This window comes from Trachurus trachurus, assembly GCF_905171665.1.
Source record: "Trachurus trachurus genome assembly, chromosome: 11".
Classification (NCBI taxonomy): Eukaryota; Metazoa; Chordata; class Actinopteri; order Carangiformes; family Carangidae; genus Trachurus; species Trachurus trachurus.
The window spans coordinates 5,535,383-5,562,800 of NC_139904.1; the positions used below are offsets into that span (position 1 = coordinate 5,535,383).

Below are 27,418 nucleotides of genomic sequence, written 5' to 3' on the forward strand. Positions count from 1 at the left end.
AAGCCAAATGAATCACATTTTAAAGTCTGTTTTGTTTTCTCTCCTTTGTGTCTTTACAGTGACCCATGACTCCGCCTCTTACTATATTCTCCGCCTGCTGCTATTGGCCGAGCTGATCGTCCATTCGACTCCGCGCCCCGCCCCCAGCCCGCTCTGTGGCCTGTTTGGATCCATGGTCCATCAGGTGGAGAATCTGATGAACACCTCCAACAGACTCCATGAGCTGGTAGGACACACACACATTCATTCATCCTGTTTACTTTGACCTATTCTGTTATATTATATTATATTAGCCTATATTATAAAATACATACAATACAACTTCCTATTTAATACTCGGCCTAACATAAACTGCATTTTTTGCAAGTCCAGTGATGTTTAATAGCATATTATAATAAGTTTAAAGGAATAGTTCATCCAAAATTCAAATTTCACTGCATGTCCATATGACGGTAGCAAACGGGGCTCACTTTTCTTCGTCCAAAAAGACACACCAAAAAACATCCAAATACCTCCATAGTGCTCGTCTGTAATGTTCCTCTTGTATTGAAGCCCAACATGAGAAATTGTTCTGAAAAAAATTAAATAAATCTATATTTTAAGCTTGTTTGTAGTGGAAGCTCCCAGCACTGCTCTTCCTGGTCCGTCCAAATCTCGCGCGATTTGCACAAATCGATTTGTGCCAGCGTCAGTAACTTTAAATTTTGGGTGAACTATCCCTTTAATAATAATTGTCTTTATAGAGCACCTTGCAAAACAAAGTGACAAGGTGCTTAACAATAAAACGGTTTGTGCAATATAAAATTCATGACAGTAGTCTATAACATTAAAATACAGGAATACAGAATTAAAAAAAACTAAAAAGAATCAGTTTAAGAAGGTCATGCAGACGATAAAAGTTAGTTTTAAGAAGTGATTTAAAAAATATTGCATTGTTTGTACAGATAAATAAATAAATGAATAGATGTGTGACCTTGTCTAACTTTGACCTTTGTTTCCAACAGTCCAGTGAAGAACTCCCAGACTTTGATGGTGTGAAGCACAAACTTGACCTTCCTCACATTCCACACACGGCGTCTCACTTCAGCTCACTCAAGGTGAAGTTTCTACACCTGATGGATCAGTTTTTATGTTAATTGTTGTTATTATAAAAAATAAAAACTCTTTGTGTATTTAGTTAACCGTGTATTTAATTATCTCCCCTCAGGTGAATGAGTCTCTGTCCCAGCTCTTCACACTCACTCAGTCCTTCAAGCTGCATGTGGACTGGTTGAAAACAGCGAGAGACAACTTCAGTTTGTCCTCCCAGTCAGCAGAGGGCGCCAGCACCCGGCTGCTCCGCCTGTCCAACCTCATCGAGAAGTCTCTGCAGCAGGTGAGGACACATAGAATAAAATAAAATATTATAAAATTAAAATGAAGTATGTTTTTCTCAAAAGTTTACAGTTTTACATTGTTACAATTTTGAAAAAAATATGTTAAAATGCCTTTATTTTACATACCAATTAATCAAAATGAATTTCCATGGGGTTTTATGCACAGCTCCACTACTTCCTGAACTTTAGCCAGCTCCTTTATTTCCTGTCTTTACATTATTAATTTAGGAAGTAGTGGAGCTGTGCATAATAAAGCCCATGGAAATCAATTTTGATTAATTGCCATGTAAAATAAAGGCATTTTAATATTTTTTCACCAATTCTGTGCCTTGAATGTTTTTTGCACAATTGCATAAAACAGTAAACCTTTGAGAAAAACAAACACAGAGTTTTCAAAAAAGCATCTGAGGACGATCAACAAAATGACCCAACACTTCCACCTTTTTGGATTTGAAGTTATATGATGTTGTTGTTAATGTTGTATCTGACTCCGCCCCCTCTCTCTCTCTCTCTCTCTTCAGTTGAGCGTGGACGTCCCTCAGTCGCCGCCCCCCTCCCTCCCCGCCGCCCCCTCCGTGGCCTTCGAGGTCCTCGAGTTCTCCGTCGAACTCTCTGAGCGGTTAAAGCTTTTCTCCAACTGGTCCAAAAGAGTCTTACGGCATCTGCAGAAAGTGGAGCGCTGCCCCAAACATTAAAGCAGATATCAGTGGAATGTTTTTGTTAATATAAGTCCTAAATAGTCCTATTTTCCGTCAGCAATCACTTACATGAAGTGTTTCAGCCTAAACACGAGTCTCTCCGTCACTCTGCTCTGCTGTAACCCGAGGAGAAAATTTTCCTTGTGGGATACAAGTGTTATCCAATGAGGAGAGAGAACGGCATGAAGGGCTGTGTGTGCAGCCAAGGGATGCGCGTGAATGTGGTGACCTAGCACGAGGACCAATTGATGCCTGACAAGGGCGGGGGCTGCTAACTCATGGTGCGTTCAAAGAAACTCGTACTTTGTGTTTTTCCTTCCTGTGAAGTCGTACCAGTTCGATCTGGTACGAGTTCACGGGTCGGAAGTTACGAGTGGCCGTTATAGGGAACTTTCACAGACAACAGGATGGTAAAAACACAAGCTACGGGTTACCTGGAACGCTACCAAGTCGTAGTTGTGACTTGAAGCTGTAACTTACGGTTTCAAAAGCCTGCCTTGAACGCAGCATTAGCCGAAACGGCCGTGAAGCTGATATCTGCTTTAACCACTGTTGTTTACTCACGTCGTTTTATACCAAGCAAGGACTTTTTACCAGAACAAGTAGCAGCCGGGGATCATCATGAATTATTAACCCCCTCACCCCTCATTGGGATGAATGTATGGAATGCCTTCCTCACTTTTCCTGTATAGGTCAAAATGCCAGCTCAACATGTTGGTTTAGCAACTCTCCTCTGTTTTCTTATGGTTATACAATTTGTTAGCATGTTAATTAATATGCTAATGGTGACTATGGATCAAAGTTACACCCACGTAGCATCAGTGCATTAGCTTTGTGCACATTCAGTCTCGTTTACACACAGCAGCGGTGGTGCGTTCACTGTCTGGCAATGACAGGAGGATGTGTATTTCTTAAATCAGTGGTACTTTGGTACTTTGTTTACATGAGTTTTCATGTCCGTGCAGCCAGTTAAACATCTTTATGTGCATTAATGAGAATATTCAGCATTTTCTTTACATGTAGCCATAAAAGGTGTGGTACTAATGCACTGAAGTCTGTTACGTTTACGCCCTTAAAGACTGCTTACACTCACAGTGCCTGCTACATGTTGATTCATCATGATGTGCCTAAGTTACATGAAGATGTTGTTAAATAATTGTTATTTTTGTACTTTTTTTTTTTACTATTTTATTTATGAGCTTTTTATATTATGTGTGACCTTATTTAGTATGAGATGCAGGCATCTCATTATTTTTTTAACGTATTATGTACTGTGTAATATTTAATAATATTTTAATAATAATAATGTATTCTCATGTTTAATGGTAGTATTTATATATTTTATACGTTTCGTTTTTGTATGTTCGATGTCTTTAATACATTTTTGCATTGAATCAGATGTGACCGCTTCAGGTTTCTTTCATTAAAGAGCAAACTTACAGTCAGAGACAAGTCTGATTCTTATTTACTTATATACTTTTATTTTGAAAATCTATAAATCATCCCTAAGACGGATGGTCAGCGGCCTTCGATGAGCTGGACGTCTGAGAACCTACACAGACATATTAGAAATCCCACACTTACAATAGATGGATTGGTACGGTGGCTCTGAAGGCTCAACACACTGCAGGTTTAGAAATCACATGCAAATTCAGAAAACAACAATCATTTCACAGATAATTTACAATAAATAAATAAAAAATATTACAATTAGTGTCCAGGCAAATGGATTTTGCAACATCATCCTGAACATTATACAATATTCTTGAAATCTAAACATGCTGAAACTATCAGGATAAGAGACTAATGCTAAGCTAACGGTACATAAGGAGCATTTCCACTGCAGGAACTTCGGGGTAGGTTCTGATCCTGAGACTGAGACTGGTTTCATGTCAGGTTCTACCCAAAATTCTAATTTCATTATCTTATTATTATTATTATTCATTCTCATTATCTACTCACCCTCATGTCGACTAAGGGCTGTGAGAAGTTTCAGAGTCCTCCGTGCCTTCTCTGAGTTACAGCGGGGCTCGGCGCAGCAGTGCATGCCCATATAACGGTTGAGAACGGAGCTCACTTTTCTTTGTCCAAAAAGACACACCAAAAAACATCCAAATACCTCCATAGTGCTCGTCTGTAATGTCCCTCTTGTATTGAAGCCCCGACATGAGAAATTGTTTTGAAAAAAATTAAACAAGTCTATATTTTAAGCTTGTTTGTAGCAGAAGCTCCCAGTGTCTCGGTTCACTGCTTTGCCGGACCGGCCGAACAATTTCTCATGTCGGGGCTTCAATACAAGAGGGACATTGCAGACGAGCACTATGGAGGTATTTGGATGATTTTTTGGTGTGTCTTTTTGAACGAAGAAAAGTGAGCACCATTCACAACCATTATATGGACAAATACTGCTGCACGGACCCCCCTGTAACTCAGAGAAGCCACGGCGGACTCTGAAACTTCTCACAGCCCTTACGGCTGAAATACACTGGGAACGGCCGCGACGCGTAACGTACGTCGCGCGACACCCGCAGCAGCTCGCACCCATTCAGTCAATGGAAGCTCCTCCACCAGCCATGTGAGCGACGCGCACTCCGGCGGCCGTCGCGTGGTGTTTCTCTTCTTTTTCGCGCCGAGTCTATTTTATTTCCTCGTCGCGTACTACGCGGCCCTCCAACAGGTAGAAAACTACAGAGAACTGTGTATAAAACGAATATATTACGTTTAAAAGTGATTAAAATAAATGTCTCATGTACCAGAGGCAAAGCCAGTAGCAGTGCAACATTATGGGGTTTGTTTTTTTTACATTGTGGATCCATGATCGTGTAGTTAAACAGTTAATTGATATCATTTAATATAGTCTGCACTTCCAAACCCTACATAGTCAGCAGATTACCTGTGAAAAAGGTACTGTCAATCCATTTTAACAGGAGGGATGTGAAAATGTGTTGCGATCATGGTTGAGATGCATAAAGTGCACTTATTTACTGCAGGATTGACAAGTGAAGCTGCCAGCTGCAACAACAAACAGTGAAGCCGTGTCGTGTCGCGTCGCGTCCGTGCCTGGTGTAGCAGTTAAAAAACTCCGCTCCGCCCCGCTTACGTATCGCTTCGCGGCCGTTCCCAGTGTACTCCTGGCGTCAGTCCACATGAGGGTGAGTAGATAATGAGTGAAATTTGAATTTTGGGTGAACTATCCCTTTAAGTCAGTGACGGTTCTGGTTTCTGGGTTCAGTCTTTCTGCTTCGTTGCGTGTTTTTGCAGCTCATACACGCTTTCAAAATGCTGAACTGGTTTTCTGAACTGGCAACATGTTTGTGTGTGTGTGTTCAGCAACACGTTCTCACTCCCAGTGCGTCAACCCCCTGACGAACGGTCACTGTCCCTCCTCGTCACATGCCTGACTCATTAGGTACCCGTTTTTCGTCATGAGGTGACGAGCGGGGATTTCAATTCATTCCAATGCAACCCCCTTCGCGGCGATATGTGACCCTCAGAGTAAAGTGATCCAGCCGACCAGACGCGGCGCTGAACGACGCACTGAGCTGGAAAACTTTTTTTCCCCTTTGAAGCTTTATTGAACCTGGTGTGTCTGACATAGCTTTCATCCAAGCCGTCATTTTGGTTATTATTTATTTACTGATCTTGGCGTTGGTGCAAAATAATAAATAAACAAACAAACAAATAAATAAATAAATTACATCCTTGTCGGAAGACCAGACGGGGTGGGGGTGTGTAATAAATAAATAAATAAATAAATATTTTTGTCCCGTGCGTAATTGTCAAGATCCGCATTTCGATTAAACTCGCCTTTCTTCTTTTGTACGAGTTGTTGGACGACTGCATTTTCATTTTATTTACTTATTTCCCTGTCCTAAGTCATGTTTATGGATACACAGTTGAACATATTGTCATTTTACCCTCGGCATTTTCCCCTCACTTTGCTGAATATCTGTTGATTCATGTCATAAACACGTTTTGTTCATTAAAAATATGTGGTGTTTATTAAAAATATGTTGTTCTTTCAAATCGGTTGTTGTTCATTGCAGAACAATAGAATATTAATACGGTGATTTATATACAGATATTGATCGCGTAGTGTGACCACATCACTACGCACGGAGGCGTGAGGGACATTTGAAACAGCTGTATCAATCGTCCCTGCAGCGACTACTGACACTTCAACCTGTTTTGGCTCTAAACTTCAAAACTATGACATAGTTTAGGACCTGTTTGTGTACGAATTCATGAGTTGTTAGGTCATATTATTATTGCATGAAACACACAATACAACTTTTGATCACAAAAAAACTACCGCACGTAACATTTTACTTTCCGTAGTAAAAAAAACAGGTTCGCGCTAATAACTCTTGAATGGCGTGACGTAATTTCACAAGCTTTCCCAGGATTGGTCGGTGTTGAGTGCTGAACTAGAGGATGTGACGTCATTGCAACGGCGCCACCGGTCGCGACCATAGACTGCGACACTGCCATCTACGGCGTCTGGACGGAACTACAACACCTTAACAGTGTGTTTGTGATCATGAGGAGTGGAAATTAAGCCATGTTGATTTAATTCAACAGCATGTGAATAAACAGTGAGGAATCAGAACAGTTAGACAGCTCTTTTTCAACAAAGTCCAAATAATTCAAGTAACTCAAGTCATATAGGCCTTTTTTTTTTTTATTCCAGAAAACAACATTTCTCCCCCCTTCTCCCTCCTCCCGCCCAGGAACCTTAGTTTATAATATAGTGTAGAATGAACCCGTCCACTGTAGTAATGTTTATGCACAACTGCACCACTTTAGCCAGCTCCTTTATTTCTGGTTTTACATTGGACAAACTGATTAAGGCTCCATTTTCAGGAGACACAGCTATTCTTTAACCTCTTCATGCAGAGGCCATTTTTTGCAATTTCCGCCTGTTTTTGTATCACTGCAATTAAAGCTTAATAGCCACAGAAGTACTAATCCCACAACTATGGTTTATGGCTTAAATGAAAGACAACCTTTGTCCCTTTACATCTATATGTATAAAATATTGAATTGAGTCATTCCATAAAAAAATGGGCTTCTGAAATTACTATTTTCTTTTGAAAAAAAAAAAAACGAGTTTGAAATTTTTGGTGAAAAGGTGATATATCAAAATCCTAATTATAAAACAGGTTGAATGTTACATATATGGTTCACACACTCCCTGTCCACATATGTACCAAATGTTAGGTTGATAGGTAAAACTACTGAGGCACTATAGAGTTTTTCCAAACAGTGTCCCTTGGCGATGTACAGTGTGCAAAACCTGTCCAAAATTGTCCAATTTGGCTAAAATGCACACTGCAAGATTTTAGTGAGATTTTTTTTTTTTCCAACAGATAACCTATTGGGGCCAATCACACACTTGATGGGTTTTAGGAACACCAGTTACATAAGTAAAATGCCATTTGAAAATTTAATTAATGGGGATGAATATTTAGTGTCCAAAACCCATCCAAACATGAATTTACCTATTTTCGCCTGTATTATATTGTTATTTTCCTTTAAAACTCCAGAAGTAAACATCCCACAACCATCAGTGATGGCTTAAATTAACAAGGACATTTGAAATAGTTCATTTTGTCTTTTATTATTATTTTAATTAAACTTGGGGCAGTAAAAACACACTTTTTGTGGAGACTTGTATTGCTTACATGTTGACACTAGGGGGAGAGGGAACCACATGAACCAGCTTGGTGCAGGCTTAAGCTTTGCCCAATCAGGGATCATTATACATCAGGTCACACCTTAGAGTCTCTGCTATTGGACCAAAAAGTTTTCACCCCCGTGACTTTGATTGACAGGCGACGAGAGATGCGCAAAGCGGGTGCGCAGTCTGACGGATAATAGCTCATAGCATTAGCACTGCGGGTAAACGTAACCATTAATGGATTATCTGGTCACGATGGATTAAATCGCCCATGCCTGTTTTGTCGAGCACATCTTCAGCTTGAAAAAGAGGGTAAGCTTGTAATTTTATTCAGTGTTTTAGTGGGTTTGTGACTGACAAATGTCCGTCTTTTTCGGCACTCGAAAATGACTTCCGGGTTTGTGTGTGTTCAGTGAGCAGGCTTGTTTAAACCTTTAATGGGGTAAAAACTGCATTTTTGAGTTTTGCTTTTGTTTATATGACAGTTTATGATTTTTTGGTGGTGAAAGAAGAGGTGTACAGATGGTACATATATGTTAAAATCACCTTCGTTGTTGACGTGACGTCGCTTGTGGGCTGCCGTAGTCTGATATTGTTTGAGACATTTTCAGTGACTGTGAAAAAACCGTAGCACTTAGAAACTTCATTTTTTTTCTACTTGTTGCCGAAAGTGTCCTTAACTCATTGAGTGCCAGCCCCTTTATAAAATGGTCAGTGCCATGTGCCAGCGTTTCGGGGCATTTTGAGTAATATTTTAAGACCAAGAGAATATTTTGTATTATGACTCTGAAAACACAAAATAGCTCAAAGGAAAGAGGAGACTCTCTATTTTTTCCCAACTTTTTTATCTCTGTACCGATCGCACTCGTCTTCTCCTTCCTCTTCACTTCTTGCTCTGATCTACAGTCTTCTTCGTTCTACACATCCCAGAAGCCCCAAAATTACTCACAGTGTGCGCAACAGCGCCCCCATTTACCAGCCGCAGAAAACTGCATTTGACGTATATATACGTCAATGGCACTCAAGCGTTGGATTTTGATTGACGTATATATACGTCAATGGCACTCAATGAGTTAAAAGGTCTGTGGTGGAGTTTTCATTACAGCATGCCTACTTTCCGTTATATTAAGGACGCCGTTCATGTGTTATTGATTTGGGACGCCGGCGTCCCAACCACTAGGGGGCCTGCGTGAACAGGTTAATAACTTCCACATTCGTTGGGTTACGTTCAGAGGTTTATCAGGGCAGGGCCTAGGGTCATCCAGTGTTAGCAATTACAGACCCATCTGACCTTCACAGGGGTCACAGGTCAACTTTTCATGTGAAATTTGATGATTTTTGCTATCAATTCAGGCATAAAACACCAATGCTTTGAGCTGGGAAGCTGAAATCTTTAGATTCTAGTCCAGACCTTGGAGCAGATTGAGCGTGCCACATATCAGGGCTGTGTTCCACTCAGAAGTGTCCAAAATGGCCAAAAAGCAGTGTTCATTTCTAATCCCCCATTGTGTACAAGACTAAATTCAACAGATAGTCTTTAATAACTTCCACATGCTTTGAGCTGGAAGTCTGAAAGTTTCAGGGTTTTGTCAGGGGCCTAGGGCCACCCATTATCTGCAATTTCAGACCAATCCCACATTCAGAAGGGGTCAAAGGTCAAGGTTTAGTGTGAAATTTGACGATTTTTGCTATCAATTCAGGCATAAAACACCAATACTTTGAGCTGGGAAGCTGAAATCTTTAGATTCTAGTCCAGACCTTGGAGCAGATTGAAGATCAGAGCTGTGCTCCACTCAGAAGTGTCCAAAATGGCCATGGTAAGTGTCAAAGGTCACAGGGGTCGAACATCCATTTCAGCTTTTCTGACTCAGAAGGTCTCTCAGGCATTAAGTCTGAGAGGCTCTGAATCTGAAAAGCTGAAATGGATGAAATATATTTCTAAAAGTCGTACAGTTCTGAATTTGATATCAGTGGTTCCGGGGGCCCAAGACGAACGCGTTGATGTGCGTTCGGTCCTGATTGAGCCATTACTGTTCGAGAGGCGGGGCTTCAAACAGCCGCATTCCTCTGTCTCCAGGAGGCCGCTGTTTCCATAAAAACCAACCGAATCACTTGAAACTTGGCCTGTGGACTCATTGTGAGGCCCTTATCCATCACCCCGACACCCAAATCTGTGAGAGCATGGGAAAGCGAAGTGGCCCCCAGGGGCCCCCCGTGGCCCCCAGAGCAATGGGAATACAATATAATGATAGAGGACTCTCTGATATACAACTCATCTAAATTTCATGATGATTACTTAAAGCGTGTGTGTTTTGTTAGGATTAACTTTGATGTTCGACCCCTGTGACCTTTGACACTTACCATGGCCATTTTGGACACTTCTGAGTGGAGCACAGCTCTGATCTTCAATCTGCTCCAAGGTCTGGACTAGAATCTAAAGATTTCAGCTTCCCAGCTCAAAGTATTGGTGTTTTATGCCTGAATTGATAGCAAAAATCGTCAAATTTCACACTAAACCTTGACCTTTGACCCCTTCTGAATGTGGGATTGGTCTGAAATTGCAGATAATGGGTGGCCCTAGGCCCCTGACAAAACCCTGAAACTTTCAGACTTCCAGCTCAAAGCATGTGGAAGTTATTAAAGACTATCTGTTGAATTTAGTCTTGTACACAATGGGGGATTAGAAATGAACACTGCTTTTTGGCCATTTTGGACACTTCTGAGTGGAACACAGCCCTGATATGTGGCACGCTCAATCTGCTCCAAGGTCTGGACTAGAATCTAAAGATTTCAGCTTCCCAGCTCAAAGCATTGGTGTTTTATGCCTGAATTGATAGCAAAAATCATCAAATTTCACATGAAAAGTTGACCTGTGACCCCTGTGAAGGTCAGATGGGTCTGTAATTGCTAACACTGGATGACCCTAGGCCCTGCCCTGATAAACCTCTGAACGTAACCCAACGAATGTGGAAGTTATTAAAGAATAGCTGTGTCTCCTGAAAATGGAGCCTTAATCAGTTTGTCCAATGTAAAACCAGAAATAAAGGAGCTGGCTAAAGTGGTGCAGTTGTGCATAAACATTACTACAGTGGACGGGTTCATTCTACACTATATTATAAACTAAGGTTCCTGGGCGGGAGGAGGGAGAAGGGGGGAGAAATGTTGTTTTCTGGAATAAAAAAAAAAAAGGCCTATATGACTTGAGTTACTTGAATTATTTGGACTTTGTTGAAAAAGAGCTGTCTAACTGTTCTGATTCCTCACTGTTTATTCACATGCTGTTGAATTAAATCAACATGGCTTAATTTCCACTCCTCATGATCACAAACACACTGTTAAGGTGTTGTAGTTCCGTCCAGACGCCGTAGATGGCAGTGTCGCAGTCTATGGTCGCGACCGGTGGCGCCGTTGCAATGACGTCACATCCTCTAGTTCAGCACTCAACACCGACCAATCCTGGGAAAGCTTGTGAAATTACGTCACGCCATTCAAGAGTTATTAGCGCGAACCTGTTTTTTTACTACGGAAAGTAAAATGTTACGTGCGGTACCTTAACAGTGTGTTTGTGATCATGAGGAGTGGAAATTAAGCCATGTTGATTTTTTGGCGGCACGGTGGCACAGTGGTTAGCACTGTTGCCTCACAGCAAGAAGGTCCTGGGTTCGAATCCCCGGCCGCCCAGGTCCTTTCTGTGTGGAGTTTGCATGTTCTCCCCGTGTCTGCGTGGGTTTCCTCCGGGTGCTCCGGTTTCCCCCACCACTAAAAACATGTCAGCTAGGTTAATCCTCCAGTCAGCGCCACTGACCAAAGGCACTGGCTCATAATCTGGAGTTGGTCCCCGGGCGCTGCACCGCGGCTGCCCACTGCTCCTCAGGGATGGGTTAAATGCAGAGAATGAATTTCACTGTACTAGCTGTATATGTGACAAATAAAGTACCTTTACCTTTACCTTTTTAGTTTTTTTGTGATCAAAAGTTGTATTGTGTGTTTCATGCAATAATAATATGACCTAACAACAGATGAATTCGTACACAAACAGGTCCTAAACTATGCAATGTCATAGTTTTGAAGTTTAGAGCCAAAACAGGTTGAAGTGTCAGTAGTCGCTGCAGGGACGATTGATACAGCTGTTTCAAATGTCCCTCACGCCTCCGTGCGTAGTGATGTGGTCACACTACGCGATCAATATCTGTATATAAATCACCGTATTAATATTCTATTGTTCTGCAATGAACAACAACCGATTTGAATGAACAACATATTTTTAATAAACACCACATATTTTTAATGAACAAAACGTGTTTATGACATGAATCAACAGATATTCAGCAAAGTGAGGGGAAAATGCCGAGGGTAAAATGACAATATGTTCAACTGTGTATCCATAAACATGACTTAGGACAGGGAAATAAGTAAATAAAATGAAAATGCAGTCGTCCAACAACTCGTACAAAAGAAGAAAGGCGAGTTTAATCGAAATGCGGATCTTGACAATTACGCACGGGACAAAAATATTTATTCATTTATTTATTTATTACACACCCCCACCCCGTCTGGTCTTCCGACAAGGATGTAATTTATTTATTTATTTGTTTGTTTGTTTATTTATTATTCTGCACCAACGCCAAGATCAGTAAATAAATAATAACCAAAATGACGGCTTGGATGAAAGCTATGTCAGACACACCAGGTTCAATAAAGCTTCAAAGGGGAAAAAAAGTTTTCCAGCTCAGTGCGTCGTTCAGCGCCGCGTCCGGTCGGCTGGATCACTTTACTCTGAGGGTCACATATCGCCGCGAAGGGGGTTGCATTGGAATGAATTGAAATCCCCGCTCGTCACCTCATGACGAGAATCGCCGCGAAGGGGGTTGCATTGGAATGAATTGAAATCCCCGCTCGTCACCTCATGACGAAAAACGGGTACCTAATGAGTCAGGCATGTGACGAGGAGGGACAGTGACCGTTCGTCAGGGGGTTGACGCACTGGGAGTGAGAACGTGTTGGTGTGTTTGCATATAGTGCATTGAGCCTTCAGGGCCACCGTAGTCACACAATCAGTGAAACCTCTAAAACATCTGTGGTTGAAACTCAAACAGTCGTCCACACCAGTGGCGAAAGTTGTCTGCTACGGGCCCTAATGCAAAAAAAAAATTGCGGGCCCTATAATAATAACGGGGGGGGGGGGGTTAGGCTGTAGTATAGGCTACTCCAGGCCTGTGTGGAGCGCTACAGCGCCACACACATAAACACTAAAGACAGAGAAGAAGACGGGAAGTCCCCCGCTGTATTCAAACTCAGACATGGGATTAAATGTTGACAGGGAGTCGTGTCAGAGTAAATATCACTGATGATTAAACAGGTGTGATTCAGCCGCAGCGTCTGAGCGACCCGACGGTAGTCGGCCGCTGTTGTTAGACTCCATAGACTGTGCAGCTGCTGCAGCAGTGTGTGTGTGTCTCACGGTGCGTTCATCAGGTTACATGACATCGTTTCAGAAAAAATCAATTTTGGGCGTCCGGACGGATACGCTGAGGCGGCGTTTTCAGATTTTCCCACTCTGGGACATGTTTTAAAAAATACCGTTTTCACCCCCCGAAAACGCCGTCCGCCTGGACGCGATGCCGATCTGATAGAAGTATTTATCCAGATTCAAAAAAGCCGAATCCATCTGGACCGGGGCCCTGAGTGAGTGACAGCGCTGTCCGCTGTCTCGGTGCTGAACATGTCACTGCTCGTCAGAGAGACACAGAGAGAAAGAGACAGGGAGAGACGGTCAGGGACGGCGCTGCGCCGCCGCTCTGCCGACAACAGGAGAACTGTCCTGTCACGCGCGCATGTTCATAATCCAGAATAACGTTAACGAATTACAGTAATGATGTAAAAGCCAAGATGATTTAATACAGTAGCCTATACCATCAATTAAAACTTTTTTTTTTTTTTTATGTTTTATTAGGTTTTTTTTTTTTTTTTACCGTTCACCGCGGGCCTTTTTTGGCCACGGGCCCTAATGCAACGGCATTACTTGCATTAATGGTACTTTCGCCACTGGTCCACACACTGAGTGAATGTACGAAGCTGCTGCTGTTCAGTAACTCACACTCACTTACGTAATGTCAGTGTTTTGACATGAGGCCACAGACCGACGTGTCCCTGTAACTGATGCTGCAGCTGAATGTGTGGACCGTGGTCGAGGAGCAGCTGAGGGCGCCGCTGTGGCCCCGCCGCAAGGGATTCTGGGTGTTGGAGGAAAAAATCCCTCAACAGGAGATAAAGTGAGAGGAGGAGACGCAGACGTGTGGTGAGTGACAGGTGATAATTTGTTGAGTGACAGTTCAACAGCGACGTGTTACATAACCTCTGATCGGCTTCCATGTTTTCACCTCCATTGGTAATTGTTACTAATAGCTTAGCTACATATTTAATGGTGCATGTTTCCAATTTAAAATGTGATGAAGCCTATCACATTACTGTTTGTTGGTTGAAATCATTTCCATATGCGTCTGTTTCTGTTTTTCCTTCTCCAGTTGTGACTTGATTTTATTGATGCACCAACTTTTCCACTTCAAAGCACAATAATCTATTTGTGATATTTCAACCTTCATTTTCCAGCATTTTCACTTCATGTCACGATACTTGTGGTGCATTCAGGTGCGGCACACAAATATCTTACCAAGACCATTTGTCTTATTTCTAGTCAAAATGTCATTAGTCAAACAAATCTCATTATACTTAAAAAAAAATAGCTTGTTTTTAGAAACTTTTTACTTCTTCCAAGCATATTTTCACTTGAAATAAGTAGAAAAATCTGATAGTGGAGCAAGTTTTTCTTTCTTATTACAAGCACAAAAAACTTGCTTTCACTGGCAGATTTTTCTACTTATTTCAAGTGAAAATTCGTTTGAAACAAGTGATATTTATCTAAAAACAAGTTCATTTTTAGGTGATGAGTCTTATTTTAAGTGGAAAGAGTTTAGTTTTGACTAGAAATGAGACATTTTGACAAGAAATAAGACAAATATTCTTGGAAAGATTTTGCGTTACCAGGATTATCAGAACACATTGAGCTTTAGAAATCTCCAAAACATCAATATGCAAGAAGACTGAAAGCAAGTACAGTTAATCTCATTCACAGACACATGCATGTATGTGCTCCTCTTCAGGATCCAGCCCACTGTGCAGTGGGGGGAGGGAGGGAGGAAAGGAGTTAGGGAGGGAGGTGAGGACAGATGACATCAGGATAAAAGTTGCAGCAGCAGCAGCAGCGTTCGACCTGAGCGGCAGAAACTTAGTGGAGTTTGAAACTGCAGCACGACGCTCGCTGAGCTGCAGCAGACAGTCTGAGATCCTCCTGCAGGAGGTGGAAGGAGCCTCAGAGAGCAGCAGAGGAGAAGCTGAGGAGGATTTCCCAACAGGTGCACCACCTGCCACAGGAGCAGAGAGCAGGACGTAAACTCAACTAAGGATCAACGACACTGAACTGACTTGAACTGAACTGAACAGCCAAAGCTGCAAAATGACAGTAAGTCAGAGCCAGCGCACAGATTCCTTGACCGCTCCGAACGCAACACAAGGAGAATGTGCAGAGATTAAAGCGTTAGTTCACCCAGTTTGTGAGAAAAAAAACAAAAAAACATATTTGTTTGACTTGCAACTGAATCTGTTCATGCAGTTTTAACTCAGAGCAAGCCACGGAGGACTCCAGAGTAACAAGGGGAGTGATGCTGCTGCAGAAATCTCAGATACAAAATGTCATAACTTGGACATATCAAACAAGAAATATTAACTTTTTCCTATTTTTTGTGTAGTTTGTGTGAACTGGCCCTTAAATTTGAGTAAAATTTGATCAATGCATGAACAGAATCAATGCACAATCATCCAAAAGTCTGCAGAAGAGACATATCAGACTTTTACTTTTAGATAATGATGGTTTTAAACATCATTCAATTACATTATCTACAGTAAAATATGAAAGTGTTTATTTAATTTGCATAGTTTTGTTTATTTCAGCTCTATTATTTCACTAATTATCAGTACAGTCTCTTTCATAATGACCTTGTGTCGTATGATCATTTATTCTGAGGAACAGAAACCGATCGTTTCAGGAAAAACAGGAACAAGTTTAAGTTTTTATTTGACTTTTACTGACAGCTTCTGGCAGTTTAGGTTGAAACTGCAACATCACAGATTTCTTTGTAAGTGAAAATGAAACAATAAATGTCATTAATGCAAATAATTCCTTAGTTTAATGTTTAATAGAAATTAGAATTGATTATAGTAAGTATCTAAAGCTGCAATATTGAAGCATCATGTGCTTTGCTTCACACAGAAAAATTCCAGTTTTAATGAAATATATAATGTTGTTTTTATGCATGAGTGATGTTTTGTCTCTTGTGTTGAAGTGACGTCTAGATGTGAAACACAGCTGCTACAATTATGTGTCCTAGCACACTCCTGACACACACACACACACACACACACACACACACACACACACACACACACACACACACACACAGATCAGCTTGTCATTCATCACATTGATGTTTGTGGTCCACAGAGACCCATTACCATGTAGGACATCACAGGACATTTCTCTCTCACACTCACTCACACAGTCTTATGCAACCTGGGCGTTCGTCCCGTCGTCGCTCTCTGAAGCTGCTGCAGTTGTTGAGTTCTGGCTCAGACCGGAGTCGTCTCCTCCTCTTACACCCCCCCGCCCCCGCTTATTCATTCACACCTTTAACAAACCGCATCGTTTTATTGGTTTTCCTGATTAATTGAAAGAGTTCCTGAAAGTTCTGACTATATCAATGTACAGGTCACATTATAAAACTTACAGACTTGTGATTGTGCAGCTTTGAAGTCATGAAGAGTTCAACTGAGTCAATAATATAATGATCTGGTCAATGAGACTGCGTAGTTGCATCTCTGAAAAGCTCACACAGCAATTTTTCTGATTGAAGTATTCTGTCTTGTGGCTTGAAATCCTCTGGTCTGACCGAGGCATTGTGGGATGTGAAAATGCTCCAAGCAAAATAAAGCATTGGAAAACTTTGACAGCAGTTTCTCCTGCACGTTAAAGTTCTCACTGTTTCATTCACATAAAAAAATTAAATAAAATATTGCAAATAACGACATAATTCAGCTGCTGAAAGGAATAAAGGCTCCTGAGGTGTTAAAACCACAAGGCAGGGCAACAATTTAGGCCGCAACAAACTAATACAGACAATTTAGCTTCAAATGAAGAGTCAGAAGTGTTTATTTACAGAGAAGTTTGCGTTGTGTGGTATGCTATGAAAATGAAACCAACCAGAAACCAAATAAAAGAAACAATGTGGAGAGATACTATGGGAATGAATGGACGTAAATGCATCTTACAGGTGCACTGGCACTAAACAAGAAACAACACAGAAACAAGATGAGGACAAAATAACGTGGACACTTGAAGGATTAACAGGAAGTTCAAAAAGCTGCAGCTGTGATGATAAAATCTGTCTGAGGTTTTGTGAGTCGTTTGTGTGTTTGTGAGTGCTTGTTGTGAGCGGACGCCCTGTCGAGCATTCAGGGAATCTGTGTGCAGCACATTCATGACTGCGACGTGTTCTCTAATGAGCGGTAATGAGGCGGCCCCTGTGTCTGCTGGATATTATAGTAACACTTAATCCCAGCTCGGAGCCAGCTGTGGTGGAAAGATCAACGCTGCTGCTGCTGCACCAGACAAAACAAGCTCCAGAGAGAGAGTGTGTGTGTGTGTGTCAGTGTCAGTGTATGTGTGTGTGAGAGAGGATTTCATGAGGCTATTAACAGACATGTTTATACCCATGGATCAGTGTTGCTGGCTTCGTCATGACAACAACGATCATGACAACGGTTGTGTTACATTCCAGAGAGCTGTGAGGGGATTCCACACGTTCAGTTTTTACTCATCTCACATGTTTTTCCAATAAAACGAATCGCCTTGTTGTTTACAACTACTTCCGGGTAGAAAACCAGCACATCATTTGAATGAGAACAGTAGTAATAAATGAGAGTTTAGCTATATATCATGTTTTTCACGCCACTATCAATGTTTAGACCAGTGTTTTTCAACCTTGGGGTCAGGACATGAAATTCAAATGGGGTCGCCTGAAATGTCTAGTTATTGATTAAAAAAATTACTGATAACATCTGAAAATCTTTTTTAACTAATTATAGCTACGATTAAAAACAAGCACCACACACAATCCTAAACAACTCGCCAGAAATTTGTGATGTCAAAATGGGGTCATGAGCCAAAAAGGTTGGGAACTGCTGGTTTAGACAAATCTGAAATGATTGAAGAAACATACTATTTCTGTGTGCACCAGCAAAGCAGTTTTGTTTTGCTATGTGTGGTATTCTTGTCGAAACTCTACGAGCGCTTGTGGTGAGCGGAGCCTCGTTAAAGCTTTTATTGGTTGTGTTCAGACTCCTGCAGCACCGCAGGTTGAAGTTGTGGAAAGATGCCGAGCTGGTTTAATAAGCTACAGAAAATTGCACCGTCACATGTTAATTGTCGTTTACCCGAAGAGCGAAGGATCTTTTCTTTTTTATTTGACCAAAATGATTTTGTTTCCTGAACCACAGACAGGATGCAAAGGCCACCTCGTCATTAGGGGGGTTTCCAAAACCTTTACAGTAGCTGGTGAGCTTCAGCCGTGCTAATCTGTTTAGCTGAGTAGGTCCAACATGGCACCTTCACAGTTTTCAAAGATGTTTTGGTTTATGGTGCACAAGCTACAGACGGTCCTACACTGCAAAAACTAAAAATCTTACCAAGAATATTTGTCTTATTTCTAGTTAAAATGTAATTTCTAGTCAAAACAAATCTCATTATAGCCTACTTAAAATAAGACTCATCACATAAAAAAAGTAGCTTGTTTTTAGACACTTTTTACTTATTTCAAGCATATTTTCACTTGAAATAAGTAGAAAAATCTGACAGTGGAGCAAGTTTTTCTTTCTTATTACAAACACAAAAAACCTGCTTTCACTGGCAGATTTTTCTACTTATTTCAAGTGAAAATTTGTTTGAAACAAATGAAAATGATCTCAAAACAAGTTAATTTTTAGGTGATGACTCTTATTTTAAGTGAAAAGAGATTAGTTTTGACTAGAAATTTGACATTTTGACAAGAAATAAGACAAATATTCTTGGAAAGATTTTGAGTTTTTGCAGTGTAGATTCTTGTTTTTTTTGGCTTTGCATCAATCAGACTCTTGTTTTTGTCTCTGTCTAGGCTGCCACGAAGCTCCTGGACGAGATGTGCCACCTGACGGCTCAGTCTCTGTCACCAATGGTCACGTCCGACCACTTCCAGGTCCTGAAGCTCCTGGGCGAAGGCTCGTACGGGAAGGTCATGCTGGCCGTTCACAGGAAGAGAGGTAAGGGAGGGAGGAGCTAACTGCAATGTCCATATCGCACCCACCACTGTACCCTATACAAAACACTTGATTGGCTTCCCCCTAACGCGAGAATGCATGCACTCTCACTTGTTACAGTTCATCTTTAAATGCATTTTTCTGACCTGCCCACCCTATCTTAAACAATACTTTGTTCCACACTCATGACTGGGGTCATTCCTATGTTCCCACATTTCTAACTTTTGTTGTCACTGAAAATTAGGCCCTATGTTCCCACAGCCCTTTGGTCCCACTATTGTTTGGGTTTGGCAATGAAGAAAAGAGTTGGTTAAGTTTAGTAAAAAGGGTTAGGGTTGCCCGGTAGAGGCTAGACAGGCCAGATAGATAGAGTCCAGATAGGTAGAGAGAGTCCAGTGGGAACATAGGGCCTAATTTTGAGAAAAATCTTAGAACTGTGGGAACATAAGGCTGTGGGAACATAGGCATGGACCCATCATACTTACTCAGACAATTGCAATACCCCTCCTTTATTGTTCCTAGAACATCCAGAGTCATTGGGAGAAGAGCCTTTAAATTCAAAGCACCTTCTGACTGGAACAATCTGCCAAACTCCCTTCGCTCCATATCTTCTTTACATACCTTCAAGATTGAGTTACTGTACTTAACCACCTAAAAACACAATGCTCTGGCTTCTAGTGCGTGATATCTGCCTGGTCTTGGAGGTGTCGGATGTACATGTACAATGTATGCGTCTCCTTTTCCCGTGTGCTTTGTTGTTGTTTTGTATGTGCGTTGCCTTATGTTTTTGTCTCTGTCTCCTTTCCTCTGATTTTGTCCTTTCGTTTTTGTCTTGCCTCTGTTTTGCTTCTGTCTGTAACAGTGTTGATTGTTGAGATGCTAAGGATCCCCCTTGAAAACGAGGTGATCCACCTCAAGGGGCTTTTCCTTTAAATAAATAAAGTTGATCATAAAGTCGCTATAGCCTAAATAAAACCTACATCAATTTGACTTTCTCGTCATCTCTTCCAGGAACTCCGATGGCTCTGAAGTTCTTCCCTCGCGACTCCACCTCCCTGTTCTCCTTCCTGAGGGAGTACAACCTCTCGCTGTCCTTCTGCACCCACCCGTCCCTCACCAGAGCTCTGGGCATCGCCTACTCCACACCTTCGCACTACATCTTCGCACAGCAAGCGAGTCTCTATGGCGACCTCTTCGATGTCATCCTGCCTGAGGTAAACAGTCATTTCCGCTCAGGGGACAAATCCACGTCATTTGGGTGGACGTGGTCTGTGAATTCTGGTGTTTTGCGGCCCTTGTAGATGCAGAGGCTTTCTTGTTCATGTTGTTTGCTTTCATTAATAATATGCAGTGGATTTTGAGAGACATTGGACCATTAAAGGAGAATTCCGGCCATTTTTGACACCTAAATCGTTTTCCTGATGGTCACCCAGTGTTGGGGGGAGCAAAAATTCAAATTCTTTCAACCACAACAAACACTCAAAAAACAATCAAATATCTATGGTACATGACTCAAATCCTTACGAGACACCACTGAATTCATATAGTGTGTATAAACAGTATAAACTTTGTGTTTTTGCATGTAGTCACTCACTCAGATAGCCAAACTCTGAAACATCCTGGAAAGACATTACTATCCGAAACAAACACTTTTTCCTTGTTGTGATGATTTCTTTACAAAAATAAACGGTCGGAGATATTTTGGACATTACCACTGCACTGCTCGACCGTTTATTTTTTAAAAGAAATCATCACAACAAGGAAAAAGTGTTTGTTTGCCTAGGAAACAAAGTCTGCATTTAAAGGATGCCTACTGTGATGCAACTGGTCTTTAAATGTGTCCTCTAAAAGGATGGAGCCCCATAAATTGTAAGACACAGCATTAGGTGTCATGATTCTTGTGTTCAGGTTTCTGTGGTTTCTGTGGTAACTCACATCCTGCTCCTTCTTCTTCCTCTTCCTCCATCATCCCCCTCCCTCCCTCCCTCCCTCCCTCCCTGCATGTGTCCTCTTCAGGTTGGGATGGAGGAGGACAGTTGTCAGCGGGTGGTGTCCCAGCTCTGTGGTGCTCTGTCCCATCTGCACTCCCTCGGCTTTGTCCACAGGGACCTCAAACCGGAGAACGTCTTCCTGTGCGACAAGGCCTGTCGCTGGGTCAAACTGGGAGATTTCGGCATGGTCAGTTTAAAAAAATACTAAAATTACATTCTAAAAACATAAAGAAGTTGATTTACAACAACAGCATTGGTAGTAATTGACATTGCATTGAAGTTGAAACATACCTAGTAATGCATGATGTACAATTGAGTGGACAGATGATTAATCAGTATAATTTCCTCCAAATGTAAAATCAAGATTTGGAAAATCTTTACAAAATATGTCACCTTAGATGTTACTTGATGTAATTATATATATATCTTTTTTTTTTAACCTGCAATAGCATCTTTTTATAGAAGGTAGAAACCGAAATAGCGGAGGTGGTTGGTCTTTCTCCCTGTCTGTCGGCCATCTTGGTTTCACTAACTACTTTTTCCCATTGCAATGACCAGCCAATGAGATTTTTTGTATGGGAGGATGCAATAGCTTTCACTAGAGTGGACTACAGTATATGCAGCAGTGCCCAAAATTGCAAGCATATATAGAGAAAAAACACTTTAAAACAGCTGTACACTGTAGTGACCTCTATGCATGAAAAGAATAGTTCACCCAAAATTCTAATTGCACTCATTATCTACTCACCCTCATGTCGAGTCCTCCGTGGCTTCTCTGAGTTACAGGGGGTCTCGGCGTAGCAGTGCATGTCCATATGACGGTTGCAAATGGATACCAACTGTCTTCCTAACAAAAAGACACACCGAAAAACATCCAAATACCTCCATAGTGCTCGTCTGTAATGTCCGTCTTGTATTGAAGCCCCGAAATGCGAAATTGTTCTGAAAAAAATTAAATAAGTCTATTCAAGCGAGAATCTTGCGAGATTCGGACGGACCAGGAAGAGGAGCTTCCGTTACAAACGAGCTTGAAATATAGACTTATTTGATTTTTTTCGGAACAATTTCGCATTTCGGGGCTTCAATACAAGACGGACATTACATACAAGCAGCATGGAGGTATTTGGATGTTTTTTGGTGTGTCTTTTTGTTAGGAATACAGTTGGTATCCATTTGCAACCGTCATATGGACATGCACTGCTACGCCGAGACCCCCTGTAACTCAGAGAAGCCACGGAGGACTCTGAAACTTCTCCCAGCCCTTAGTCCACATGAGGGTGAGTAGATAATGAGTGCAATTTGAAGTTTCTATGCAAGCAGCAAAACCAATTAATCTTTTTAACCCCTGCAGGTGAAGGCGAGGGGCACCAGGGTCCCGGAGGTCTGGTACAGCTCCCCGTACTGCACCCCCGAGGCGGAGGCGGCTCGGGGGAACAAGGACAGCTGGAGCAGCGTGAAAGACGAAAGCGTCAAAGAGGACGAGGAGAAGAAGAAGAAGACGAGAGTGTGGGTGTCGGTGGAGCCCAGCACCGACAGCTGGGCCCTGGGTGTCCTGACCTACGCCATGCTCACCGGCAGCCACCCCTGGGCCGAGACAGCCAGCGACTGCCGCGCGTACCTCAAATACCGCGAGTGGTTCGACGTAGCGAAAGGACCCGAGGACGAACTGGACGTGTGGGCGGAGCCACAAACGGACAGCAGCAGCGAGGAGGACGGATCAGAGAAAGACGGCGCTCTCTCGCTCGCTGCTGCTCCTCAGTTCGCCTGCTTCACCCCGCTGGCCCGCTCCTTCTTCCAGATGCTGCTGGACCCGAGGCCGCGGCACCGAGGACGGCCCGAGGACGCGCTGAGGTTCCTGGGCGGAGAGTGGGTGATGGAGAAGGAGAGGGCGAGGCTGGAGGAGGAGAGGAAGAAGAGCAGAGGGAAGGGAGCGATCAGAAATATGAAGGAGATGGAGGGAAGAGGAGAGAGATAAAGAAAAGAAAAGAAAAGAAAATACACTTTATGGCTGTGTCCGAAATCCCCCCCTACTCACTATATACAGTAGTGACCACGCCATGTTGTAGTGGTGTCCGAATGTTTAGTGATTATTAATGTTCACTAGGTATATAGTGCACTGAATCTATCCCACAATTCGGCGCGAAATGTAGTGAACATCCGATGGTCACTAACCGGAGCAAGATATCCCATCATGCATTGCGGTCACGGATCGCCATTACCACAGCGGCCCAGAGCGCCCGGTGTAGCTACCAAATCAAATAAATGCAAGTAGTGCAGCAGCCTCTCAATAAATGTGTCCGGGCTGCCAGAGTTGTCCGGTCGCGGCTTCAACAGACTCCCAAAACAAACATTGGATGATTTCTGTTAGCCCGTCTATGAGATTTTACATTATACGTTAGCATTAAGCTAGCGGACTTTATGCTTAGTTGTGACACTGGCTGTGTGTGTTTTGAACGTTGTTTCAAACTATGTGGTTTTGATTGGTACACTCGTAGGTCTATGCTACACCGGCCGTTACCATGGTTGTATCTATGGTACCTACGCCGGCCGCTACGATCGCGGTCGGAACGTTTTACTTACGCGACATAATACGTCATTAACTGTGCGGCGGAGTAGTGTCCGAAAGTGTTTTTTTATTTGACCAGTGAGTCCACTATATCAGTGGTTCCCAAGGGGCGCCAAAGATCCAGGGGGGGTCGCGAAGCCCTCTTGATGTTAAGGGGTTTAATAATTTTTATGTAATTAAAATAAATGTTAAATAAATGAGTAGGCTAAGCATTTAATTCATGTGACAAAAAAATCAACTAAATTCAAGGGCCACATTTATTTGTGTATTTAAATAGATAAACAAATAAATGATAGGCCTATATCAATAGATGATTGAATATCAACAGTTTTAAAACATTAAATACATAATATACAGCAGGGCAATATCAGTCACAATGAATTTGAAAAACAGCATGGAACAATGAGAAAAAACCTGTGTAAAATTACAACATATTCTTCAGAACTTGTACTTTTAAAAACACAATTATGTTTTTAAAAGTACAAGTTCTGAAGAAATATGTTGTAATCATACACATGTTCTCCTGATTGTTTGTTCCATGCTGTTATTAAATTACTGAAATATAAGAAAGTATTTCATGTAAAAGAAGTTATGATGTTCCTTATTTTATTTTATTTTACATCGGGGGGTAAAAATATGGGTCCCTTAAGAAAAAGGTTGGGAACCACTGCACTATATAGTCCACTATATTGAATTCACTATATAGGGAGTAGGGAATGAGTGAGTGATTTCGGACACAACCTACCTCTCTGTGAAACAAAGACAAACATTGTCTCATGTTGCTGCTTGTAGCCGACACTGAAATTATGAAGCAAATGCATCTAGTATCTTTACATCTGTTGGTGGAGACGTTTACCTCACACAGTCAGTGGCCATTTCTAAACATTAGCCAAAAATGACAAGAGGAAAAAACTCTTCCCGCATGTTTAACCCTTCAACCATGACCAAAACAACTTTGGAAAAATCCCCTTTGTTTAAAGGGAAACAACAGGGTTTATGGGAAATCTGGTTTTAATTTTAAGAACATGCGGGAAGCTCACAGCAGATTCAGATGGGCTCTAATTTGCTTTTTTGGTCCGAAATCAATTTTTATATATATATATATTTTTAATCAATCAGAATTATTGACCATGGCAAAGTTCTGTATCTTGTATCAGCTTTGGAAGAAATTATGCAACAGCTGCATTTCTGGAGGTGACTTGTGTTCAATGTTGTAACGGTATCATGTCCTTGAAAAGACACCTCTTTAACACGCTGCGTCTATATTTAGCTCCAGACGTCTGAATGTGTAGTAACGTCATCGTCGGCCCTGAACTGTATCTAAACCTCCAGATAGAAAATGTCTTTTAGTGGAGCAAACAACAGGTTTTTATCCAGAAAACTAAAGACTAAACATCAGTTACAGATCTTTCAACAGCACTTGTGTTGCACTGTTTTATAGTTAGCAGTTAGCAACTTCTAGCTGATGATGTTTTGTATTTTAGCATTAGCACTTACTGTAGCACATTATAGCATTATAAGCTCTCACTGCAGCACTTTGTACATAACTGGAGAAAAGCAAGTGTTATTTTGTATTTTTTGAATGTTTCTTAAATGTCAAATCAAAATGTAATGTGTTAAATTATGATTTGATGTATAAAATAGTTACAATGTAAGTGTGTGATGTAAAAATTGTGTTTATTTACAGATGTGTGCACTTTATAACCACAATAAAATGGCTCTTTTTGTAAAATGCTCCCTTTTCATTAATGTTTTTTGGTAATTGATCAGCTAATTGCCATATTGCCCATTGCCACAATCCCTATAGTTTTAGGAGTAGGTTTGTTACCGTTAATTGGCGGTGCAAGCTATTTTTAGAACGGCGGAGCAGAGCCACGAGCTGTTAAGAGCTACGCTACGGAGGCTAATGAAATATCTTGGTTCTGCTCATCAAATACACAATCCAACAGCTCCAAAATGTTCTTGTGGAGAAGTTGTGACCTGCACATTCAACACGCTATGAGTTAATAACGGAACATTACCAGACGGAGTTGTTTTAGAGGTAAATTCAGAGAATTGCTGAAAAACTGCTCCCGACGGGCACGGTTTTGCATGAATTTACTTCAAAAACAACTCTGTCTGGTAACGTTCTGTTATTATCTCATAGCGTGGTGAATGTGCAGGTCACAACTTGTCCACGAGAACATTTTGGAGTTGTTGAATTGTGTATTTGATGAGTTTGAATTGATCAGCTATTGCATTGATTTTTTAAACCGTGTGCTGACCTTAGAAAACATGCCCTGCTGCACTTGTACCCCAATAAAACCCTTGTAAGATTATACACCAATGCAGATAGATCACATACACTGATGACCACACACACACACACACACACACACACGTACACGACCGTCTGGAGAGCTTCCCCAGATGTTGACAAAAATAGATCTGTGTCGTAAATTTGACACTACGATCTTTCAGCACCGCGTAGCCTATGTGCCGCGGACCCAGGGCTCCGACCGGCCGACGGACCGACGGACCGACTGGCCGACCCCTCCATAACCACAGAGAGTCCGGCCAAGTCACACATTGAGCACATTTTCACATGCAAACACAATCAGCTGCAGCACACATAGCAGGGATTTCAGCTGAGCAAGGTTAATTAGCCGACTGCAAACATCTCAGCTCTCAGAGGGTAAACAGGTTTATTATCTGCACATTTAGGATTTACCAACACCAGCATTCCCACATTTCAAACCACATTCCTGTCAACTCATTAACTTTCCCATGCATTTCTGGTCTTTGTTTTTACCCAGGCCGGGAATGTTCCCTGGCTACTGTACGCTTTGTTTGCCAGAAAACTTTTGATCTCTGCCTTTTTTTCTATGGAAAAGGGAAATTTTCTATGGAAAAGGGAAAGTCCACAACGTTTAGTGAGTTTGACAGGCCGGGGGGCTGACGTCAGAGAGAGGGGAGGGAAGGGCGAGCAGAATCCTGAACCACTGCCCAGTCTAATAAAAACTAAGAGGAGGCGTAAATAACAAGCCGAGGTGAAAACAACAACAGAGAAACTGCAGCAGGATAAATCAGCTGAGGATGTAGCTATAAGAATCCACACGTACGTACGTCACCGTGAGATAAAGAGTCATATACGTGAAAGACTGAACTTGTGCTTCCTCTTCATTTCCCGTTAATTTTCCCCAGAACTGGCAGAAATTGTCCGATTCAAAGCAAAAACGTGTGAAACATCTGCACGAAGTTCCATAGAAAAGAGAAGTGAAGCTGCTGCAGCAAACGGCTGTGCTGCAGATGTGGTGCACTGCACCGTGGCAACATCTGCCAGAGGAACCTCAGGGAACCGGTGCAACCTGGAGCTATAAAAGTTATTTGGTGTTTGAAAACAGTTTGAATTGAAATTAGTTTTTAATGCGCTGTGATTTTCACCTCATTGTGGCTCATTACCACCGTCCAATCACCTGCAGGTACGATGTTTATTTGAATGCTAACCTGCTAATCTGGTTCCCTCGAGAAAAAAGCACTGTGATTTTAAATGAACAGATGCACTGACACACTTTGTTCTGCAGGATGATATTCACTATTTTTTAAAGGAATAGTTCAACATTTTGGCAAATTGGCCCATTGCCATAATCCCTATAGTTTTAGGAGTAGGTTTGTTACCTTTAATTGTCGGTGCAAGCTGTTTTTAGAACAGTGGAAACTTATCA

The 27,418-nt window shown here is 41.7% G+C and overlaps 1 protein-coding gene and 1 long non-coding RNA gene across 3 annotated transcripts; both read left to right on the forward strand.

The window, feature by feature from the left end:
* Positions 1–891: 891 nt before the first annotated feature.
* LOC310994191 (serine/threonine-protein kinase SBK2) lies at positions 892–23,376 on the forward strand. Of its 2 annotated transcripts, XM_083982788.1 has the most exons (6): positions 892–902; positions 15,008–15,273; positions 19,016–19,160; positions 20,169–20,371; positions 21,174–21,335; positions 22,500–23,376. In XM_083982788.1, exons 2-6 carry the CDS (start codon positions 15,268–15,270, stop codon positions 23,121–23,123), a joined length of 1,140 nt encoding a protein of 379 aa, XP_083838914.1. In that variant the 5' UTR covers positions 892–902; positions 15,008–15,267; the 3' UTR covers positions 23,124–23,376. The 2 variants fall into 2 exon arrangements, with proteins under 2 accessions (XP_083838914.1, XP_083838913.1); XM_083982787.1 differs by lacking the exon at positions 892–902 and having other exon boundaries at positions 14,994–15,273.
* Positions 23,377–23,719: 343 nt separating this feature from the next.
* Positions 23,720–25,446, forward strand: LOC310993570. Its single transcript, XR_014595744.1, has 2 exons — positions 23,720–23,809; positions 24,395–25,446. It is a non-coding gene; the product is annotated as an uncharacterized lncRNA (long non-coding RNA).
* Positions 25,447–27,418: the final 1,972 nt, after the last annotated feature.

Excerpts from the sequence above, each read along its gene's own strand:
- LOC310994191 (XM_083982788.1), top strand. Across the intron at positions 20,372-21,173 it reads TCGATGTCATCCTGCCTGAG|GTTGGGATGGAGGAGGACAG; the intron begins GTAAACAGTCAT and ends TGTCCTCTTCAG. Across the intron at positions 21,336-22,499 it reads AACTGGGAGATTTCGGCATG|GTGAAGGCGAGGGGCACCAG; the intron begins GTCAGTTTAAAA and ends TAACCCCTGCAG.